The sequence below is a fragment of the Lycium ferocissimum genome, chromosome 10, assembly GCF_029784015.1.
Source record: "Lycium ferocissimum isolate CSIRO_LF1 chromosome 10, AGI_CSIRO_Lferr_CH_V1, whole genome shotgun sequence".
NCBI classification, from domain to species: domain Eukaryota; kingdom Viridiplantae; phylum Streptophyta; class Magnoliopsida; order Solanales; family Solanaceae; genus Lycium; species Lycium ferocissimum.
The window spans coordinates 63,591,431-63,600,511 of NC_081351.1; the positions used below are offsets into that span (position 1 = coordinate 63,591,431).

Sequence of the window (9,081 nt, forward strand, 5' to 3'; positions counted from 1 at the left end):
TTCTCTGTCCTGTGGTTTGTCAATACTCCTTCCCTTCTTAAGTTTTGCCTTCATCTTAGAAGCTTGATTGGGGAGCCTGAGTTCTTCTTACCACGTCCTTAATAGTGATGCAACACTCATCATGATCTTCTCCTAAGGTGTTAGCCATTTTGGGGAGAACCTGCTCTGATACCACTTGTTGGGTTGCACGACCTACTTCCTATCCTATAAAGTATCCAATTTTCACCTATAGGATGGAACACGTTACTCTACATGTTCTATGCTAGCGCCCTGCAGAATATAAATTGCAGGTAAGTAAAGAACACAATGTTTTTTACATGGAAACCACGCAGCTCACAAAGGTGATAAATGCCACGACCTACACCTCTGTAGGATTTTTCCCAAAACTCCACTAAAATGATGAGCCTCTGCAAATTCAAGTTACAATCCCTGTAACCGAGGAACTAACCTCTAATCCCTATCTCACAAATTTCCCAAGACTAGTAAATAACTTTCAACTCAATTCTCAACTTGAAAGAATTTACAATGTTTTTGTACTAACTTGGCTGCTTCTAATAAAGCAGATAAAGTACAACTCAATAGACCAACCTAATAAAGTTTTTCTAGACTTAAGAACTACAAACGTAAACGTTATTCTACATCTTCTTCAATCGTCTTCTCGTACTAGGTACACACGCCAAGATTCTGAATATTCTTGATGAATCTTTTGACAGCTCAATATTTTGAAATCTCTCTTTGTGGGTGTGCAAACCTTCTTCTTGGTAAGACTTGGATATTTATAACATTGAGTGCACAACAGATTGGTAAAATACAAATCCTTCTTCAATTAGACCCATGAGATGTTAGGGTTGTTGTACTTGGATTCTTGCCTTGTTGAGTCTGCTTCTTGTCCTTGTAGAAGTCTTACTAATCCCAAAAAATATGGCAAGGAAATCTGCACACTTGACTGCCAAGTCTTTACTATAAAATTGCAAATCCTAGTTGTTGTAGGACTTACTCTGGAACATTTTTACGAACTGTTTCATCCACCTGGTTCGTCTGCCTCTGAGTCTCTGCAATGTCTGTGATGGAACATGTTCACAAACTTGTTTCATCATCCCTTTCTTGTTCATTCCTGCAACTCTGTCTTGGGTATGCTTTTGTGATTAATGATCAAACATGTTGACTGCTGTTTCATTGATCATGTGTTGCTCTTATTTTTTCACTGCTTGAAGAAATCATGTCTTCAGCCTTGTCTCACTCTGTGACTCTGTTTATTTTCTTGCTCTGTGCTGGAACATGTTTGCAGATCTTGTTCATATACTTTTTCTGCAACTCTCTTTACTTTGAACAAAATAGTCTGAGTCATCTTCACCTTTTCTGCTTCATGATCTCTTCTTAACCATTCATCAACTGCACCTGATGACTCTTTGTGATAGAACATGTCTATGGACCTGTTCTAACCATCTTTTGCTGCATGCTTTTCCCACCTGTTTCTCAACTGGTTCACAGGCATTTGTACATTTTGCCAATTATCAAAACTCAAATGTGCTAGTGCCAACACAGATAATTAGTCATTCTTGTTTCTTGTGGTAAGATTATGTCTCTTTTACATGTATTTGAGCTTATATATGTTTTGGCCAGATTGTTTGGTTGAGAATCTACAAAGTGAAGGTCGAAAATCGTATATGATGTAGTTATGAATTGCTGGATTGTTTTGAGGTTGTTCTAAGTTAATTTGTGGCTGGTTTTGGAGATTTAAGGTAAGAATCTTGTTATTCTTCATGTATAAGAGTTAGTTTAGGTTCTTGACATGTTGGATGGTTGAAAACATGCAAGATGTGGAGTAGAAGTTGTAACTCGATATTGAATATTGTTGTGCTGTTTGGGTGTGTTGTGGTGCTGGAAGTATATAGTTGAAGATTGTATGTGTTCTTGTTGTTTTTATGGACTTGGTAAAGTACGGAAAATGGGGGAGATGCTGTCTGATTTTATATAGAACGAGCTTGCCGCTCGATTGGGGATTGTTCAACTACTCGTAATTAACGTTAGTACCCTTATTGCTGGTTGCAGACAGCGTTCCGGCTTGATACATTTTGGTTAGATATAAGGTATGTTAAGGCTAACTTTTTTCTTTTGGCATGATCTAAATTGAACGAAATGTAACTAAACGTCTCTTTCCAAAGATGGCTCTACTCGTAGTAATAGAGATGATTATGCTCATTTTTCACATCTATGCTTCATAAGTACATTATGTCTTGTACTCCTTGGTTGATAATGGAAAGTATGACGGCATGTTAGTCACATAATGATAGTTGGAGGTGTAACGACCTTACGTCACTTCAGTACACTCATAAGGTGTCCTAATGATCTTCATGCATCTATATATGTATCTTGATGGCATTATATACGCGTATATGTATGGTACATTGCACAACTGATCAGTTGGTTATTATGATGATGATGATGATGATGCTCACAGAGGTCTAATGGCACTATATGCGCGTATATGTAGTATATGCATCTTGATGGCGTTATATACACACACGCATAGAGTATATTTATGCATATCATGGCCCTCAGTGGCAGTTTTTATGCATATCATGTCCTAACTTTGTTTCTTGCTAAAGTTAGAGAGTATAATTTTTTCCTAGAATATATATATATATATATATATATATATATATATATATATATATATATATATATATATAAGATAAGACTAGGCATTAGGGAAGTGATGTGGCACCTCACTTTGGCCAAGGATCCTTAATATCTTTTCTCTCGTGTTTTTTTTTTTTTTGCAATCTCTCCAACATTTCTATTTACTTATTATTATAAAAAAAAAAAATCATTTAATACTCCTCTATTCCTTTATATTATTTAATATTAATACTTAAATGTCTCAAAATTTACTACTCCGCTCATTCCTGTGTTATTGTGGAACCTCTCTTACACCAGGATCTCCATTTAATTTAATTTTATCTAGAATTTATGCTTTTTTCTTTAAAAAAATTGCAGAAAACTATTGATAGCCTTATTATTTATTTCACCATTAATACTATATATTAACTTTTCCTAAAACCCTTGTCTACTCTCATCAATCTGGTAATAAGTAATTGATGAATTTATATGGCCAAAATGAAGGCCATTAATATGGATACGTTAAAGTTTAACTAAAATTAATAATGATTGGCTTTTGGTCTTTTTAATACAGGGGAATAATTGTCTCTTTCATAGTGGCTTTCGAGTGTATAAAAATAAGTTGAATGAAAGAAAATCACCAATGAGATGTTGTTTTGCAGAATGGTATTGAAGTTTTACTTTTTATTGAAGAGACTTTTGGGACTTCTTTTATAAAATCTGGTGAGGCTTTTGGGATTTCTAATAGAGGGAAACAAAGATTCACAAGCCTGCTTTTGTTTGGAGAACAAAACTTGGGGATAGGTCAAGCCAATGGAGCGCCTCCAATTAATGAGAACTTCTAATGAATTTTTGGTTTGGGAAAGTATAGCCTTTTCGAATGAGGCTCGTGTACATCTTTACAATGATTTATTTGTCTTCAAATTATTTTATTGTGTTCTTTGTGGAATAATTACATTACTGTTATTCTTTTAACACGTGCATGTTTTAATCCTTTGCCGGGTTGTAAAGAAAAAGAGGCTACAAATTCTTACTGTAAGGAGATAATGAAAACTATGCACTACAATTGCTTTCTCTTTTGTTCTGTTAGTACTATTTTCATTCCTTGATTTTGGTATTATTAATTATTTGCTAATTCAACATGATATAGCTTGACACTACTGAAGAGAGTATCTTTCTATTATATGTATAAGCATTTTTGTTGAAGGAATTCATCTAACTATATAGAATCTAAACTGCAAAATAAGTTCATCAGAGGAACCATAAATTAAAGTAATCATGATGAGTTTAATATTTTGCTACTAGAAAAATATTATTTCATAAAGTCTAATGAGGTATTTTTAGAGCGCACGAAGCGCGAACATATTCACTAGTATAGGTATATTAAGTTATTAACTATGATTAGTCCTATTCTTTAGTTAAATAAATTTGGACCATTAATATGTAAATAGGATAAGAGTAAAAAAAAAAAATCTAAATAGGAACTTGAGAAATTGGAGAGATTGAGAAATGGCGAGGAGTAAAATCCGGTAAAGGAGGTATGATGCACTTCCCACGTGCAGTTATTGCGGAACCAAGAAAAATTCTATAGTTTGCCTTACTACTCTGCCTTTACTTTTCCTCCCCAAACCCCCCCCCCTCCCACCCACACACACCCACACACCCACCCTTCGTTTTGTTCTTTTTCCTTCTCATATTAAACACTTTGTTTGGATGGTTGTTATGTATTATTTCATAATGTATCGTATTCTATCTTGTTATATTGTATTGTATTGATGAATACGACTTTTGAATATATCGTATTGTTTCTTATCGTTACATGATGTTCGACATCAACGATTTGAAGGATAAACCTATAAGAAAAATAGGGCACGGTGTACATATATCATAAAAAGGAAGAATAAAGGATAAAATATAATTATTAGATAATAAATAAAAATTAAAATAAGAAAAAATAAATAAGGTAACGACACGATAACACCAAAATGATCGTCACATAAAATGAGACTTTTTGACGATGAACCTAACGATATGATACAATAAAATTAAAGTAACTATCAAAACAAACATTATATATAATCTAACAACACCATACAGTACAATATATAATAACCATCCAAACAAGCTGTAAAGCAACTAGTGAAACCCATACAGAACGGCCAACCATCCATTTGTAGTTCTCTACATACGATCAAACCGCCATGGCCAGTGAAGATCTTCTCATTTCTAAACCCATTCTCTCAGCTATTCCATATTTTCCTTTCCCTTTTATGCACCGAAAACGCCAAAAAAAAAAAAAAAAAAAAAAAAAAGGTCCAAAGGTGGCAGCTTGAACTGTCGCCAAAGTGGCCGCAGGAGGAAGACAAGTGAAGAGAAAATAGGAAGAAATTGAAGAATGGTTAATCCGAAATTTCTGAAAGTGCCAGAACTTGCAACGTATAATGTCCGAGGGAGTCGACCAACTGTGGGTGTTGGCAAATTATGTTACCTCACTGATACCGTTACAGACAATGGCATATGGGAAGAAATCAACCCTTTGGAATCCAAACTCCCAATATTCATCTTTCAACTTGTTATTGTTCTTTCTGTCACCCGCCTTTGTCTCCTCCTCCTCAAACCTCTCCGCCAACCCCATTTCGCTGCTGAATTGCTGGTAACGCTTATCATACTCGAAATCTCTTACCTATTCCACACCATTTCTTCTCTTTTTTTTTTTTTTTTTATCCCACTTTCTAAATTGTCACCAATCTTAATTCATTAAATTATTCAAAAATTTGAATGTTTCTCTGCCTTTTTATTTTCTCCCACTAATAACATATATCTAAGTCAAAATGAATATCATAAATTCCATACCCGGCCAAACATCTAGTATATATATGGAAACCAAGTATCTAATTCCGAGTTAAACAAAGATTCTCATATCTTGCTTGGCAAGTTGAGTGTTCTTACTTGAAACTGTTTTAGATGGTTTCGTTAGTTGGTTTATTATAAGGATTTGTAATTCAGCAGTCTTGCGTTATATTTTTGTCACAGTCAGGCATGGAGACAACCAGTAGAGGCTTGATGCTATATTTCTAGGTTAGCTGCTCTTATGAGATTAAGTCATCTTTGGCTGCATTTGATATGTATAGTTAACAGTTTGTTAACATTATTGGATACTTGTAAATAAATACAAGTTTTGGAGGTGAAGTAGCAATGTCATATCAAAGATAAAGCTGCACATTAGAAAAATGTAAGACTCGAAGGGTAATTGATTGTGCGAATCTTTTTTAGAGAAGAAGCAAATTCTTTGTTTTCAAATCGTAAGCCAATTTTTCTTGAGAATGTCAGCTGTGCATTTGGTTTCCTGAGACAATGCTTTTGACAGGCTGGTATACTGGTGGGATCAACTGCAATTGCAAGTGAATTTGCGCGAAAACATATTCCAGCACTGGGTTCTATATTTGCAGCCTCTCGAATTATGACAATGGAGACCGTAGGAAACCTTGGACTAATTTATCATGTATTTCTTCTTGGGTTAGAAATGGACTTAATAGCATTAACAAGTGTTAGCCCCAAAGCCCTTGGCGTTGGTATTTCTGGAGCTCTTTTCCCCTTTCTTTTTGGAGCTTCCTTATACGCTTTTATCGCGGACTATCCAGAGAATTTCAGATGGGGTTTCCTTTACTGGGGTGTAGCACTCTCAGTCACTGGCCTTCCTGTTATAGCCGAAATATTTGCAAAATTAAAGCTCCTCCATTCAGAAATTGGAAGAATAGCCATGTCTTCTGCCTTTGTAAATGACTTTTCCTCGTGGGTTCTCCTTGTACTCTCATTAGCAGTAACTAGTAGCAATTCAAGTACGTACTTGTCATTGTTTAGTGCTATAGTATTCATCATTTTCAGTATTTTTGTAATTCGTCCGGCACTTTTATGGGTGATTAGGAAGACGACCCGAGAAGGAGAAGACTATAGTGAAGCAACAGTTTGTACTATACTCACAATGGTCTTGGCTTGTGGGTTGATTACAGATATATGTGGAGTGAGCTCTCTGCTTGGTGCATTTGTATTTGGTCTTATCATACCACCAGATCTGTTGGGGCATAGGTTTGTGTTGATGCTACAAGGCTTTGCGTCTGACTTGTTGCTCCCTCTTTATTATGCTAGTTTGGGAATGAGGACTCATCTTGGTGGATTTAACAGAGAGGACATGCTTATGATGGTTCTCGTTTGCTTCTTGTCTTTCATACCAAAGATTGTCTGTACTGTTGCTATTTCTTACTTCTATAGGATGTCGTTGCATGAAGGATTTACTCTTGGAGTCCTGATGAACACCAAAGGCCTGATAGCTGTCATGGCAATGAGCTTGGGGCGTGACCATACTGTACGTATTCCCTCTTTCTCTCCCTCTCATAAAAAATTATAGTTATTCTAGAAATATACATTATAATTGATTAGGTCATGCTGGTAATTCTAAAGTAATGATCACAAGTTAGTTTAGTTGTACATATTTATTTATTGTATCTCCTTTATTTTATTGGACAGAAGAACACCCAATCAAATGTCTTATACAAAACATAAAATTTGATATTGCATTACTAGATGAGGTAATGAGAATAAAGTGTGATAGTTGTTCCACGAGATATGCAATTGAAGTATGCATATCAATATCTTATTGGTTGTTAATGTTTCTACTTTGAAATTTAGTCTTATATGTGTATTGTACTCATAACCTAACCCAATGTTATTGCCTGTCCAGGTCATGAATGAAGATGGATTTGCCATCATGTTGTTTACTATATTTATCATGAGCATAGCAACATTACCAATTGTGAACTTCCTGTATAGACGTACAAAGAAGTTCTTACCAAGCCAACACAGGGTGTTACAGGACCTAAAACCGGATACTGAGCTCCGAATCCTCACATGTATTCATGAAGTACAAACTGTGGCTGGAATTACTGCACTCCTGGAAATCTCTCATGCCTCCAAAAGATCCCCAATTTGTGTCTTTGCTCTTCAGCTCATGCAGCTAAAAAAACATACTACTGCTCTGCTCATTGTTCATGGTGCCGGTGGGACTAGCTCAGAAAGCATCAGTAGAGTAGACGGACAAACTGACCAATTAATTGCTGCATTCAAGAACTTAGAGCATCAAAGTCCAACGCTATCGGTTCAACTGTTGACTGCTATATCTCCTTATGGCACAATGCATGAAGATGTCTGCAGTCTTGCTGAGGAAAAGCAGGTGACACTAATCATTCTCCCATTCCACAAGAGACAGACTATCCACAATAACATGGAAGAAATGAATCCTGCTTACAAAGATGTAAATAATAATACTTTAGCAACTGCACCTTGCACTGTTGGTATTCTTGTAGATCGTGGTTTTGGCACATTGTTAACTACTAATAAAGACGAAGGTAGAAGTAGGAGTTGCAAAATTGCCATGATCTTTATAGGGGGGCCTGATGACAGAGAGGCGTTGGCCTTTGCTTCACGGATGGCAAGACATCCAAAGGTAGCTCTAACAGTTTTGAGGTTTATTCTGGATGAAAGTTCAGCCACACAAAATGGTGATGCAGATTTATCTCTCACAATGGAAGGTGAAGCTGAAAAGCAAGCTGATGACTTATTTGTAAATGAGTTTAGGCACAAGGTACAGAATGATATTTCAGTTGTTTATACAGAGGAGATATCTGGTAATGGGGCAGAAACTGTGAAAACAATAAGATCACTAGGTCAGGATTTTGATCTCTATGTGGTAGGAAGAGGATTGGCCTTCTTTTCGCCGCTCAAGGGTGGCTTAGATGAGTGGAGCGACTGCCCCGAGCTGGGATCCATTGGGGATCTCTTGCTCACATCAGACTTTTCTTCCACAGCTTCAGTTTTAGTGGTGCAACAACATGCACAGCTCAATCCTGGAGATTCAATTCTATGATAAATTAAAAATATCATGCTAATTTTGAACAATTTTTGAGATAGAAAAGACGAATGATGATCTTTCAAGAGGGTTGAGAAATGATTTAGCATCTAGCTAGCTTGTACAGGATATTTTCAATTTTTTATTTTTAGAGGGATTTCTTTTTCCTTCTAAATAGATACTACCTTGAGTTTTAAGTTTCTTGAGTTCCTTTTTTGTGTATTCTTTGATAGATCCACTTATATTTGAGGGTGATCCAACCACAACAATTGCGCCTTAGCCCCAAACAAGTTGTGATCGGTTACATAAATCCTTTTTCCCACTTAAAATAATCTCAAGCCAACATCTGTATTATATTCTCTCCAACCTAATCTATATGTCAGTCTCTACTTTTTAGTCAGTTCGAAGATGACATCTTTCAAAATTTAGTACTCCCTCCCTCCCAAAAAGACTGTCTGGATTCAGATTACGAGGGTCAAACTAGCTAATGTTCGATGTGAATTCAGACATAGAATCATTAATTTTTTTGAAATAAAACTTACATATTTAGAAACTGC

At 35.8% G+C, this 9,081-nt stretch overlaps 1 protein-coding gene across 3 annotated transcripts; it reads left to right on the top strand.

Annotated features, from left to right (window-relative positions):
• The first annotated feature begins 4,727 nt into the window (after nucleotides 1-4,727).
• LOC132034478 (cation/H(+) antiporter 15-like) lies at nucleotides 4,728-8,878 on the top strand. Of its 3 annotated transcripts, XM_059424850.1 has the most exons (4): nucleotides 4,728-5,275; nucleotides 5,990-6,461; nucleotides 6,633-6,985; nucleotides 7,361-8,878. In XM_059424850.1, the coding sequence occupies exons 1-4, from the start codon at nucleotides 5,018-5,020 to the stop codon at nucleotides 8,540-8,542; spliced, it is 2,265 nt and encodes a 754-aa protein (XP_059280833.1). In that variant the 5' UTR covers nucleotides 4,728-5,017; the 3' UTR covers nucleotides 8,543-8,878. The 3 variants fall into 3 exon arrangements, with proteins under 3 accessions (XP_059280833.1, XP_059280832.1, XP_059280834.1); XM_059424849.1 differs by having other exon boundaries at nucleotides 4,729-5,275; nucleotides 5,990-6,985; XM_059424851.1 differs by having other exon boundaries at nucleotides 5,145-5,275; nucleotides 5,974-6,985.
• Nucleotides 8,879-9,081: the final 203 nt, after the last annotated feature.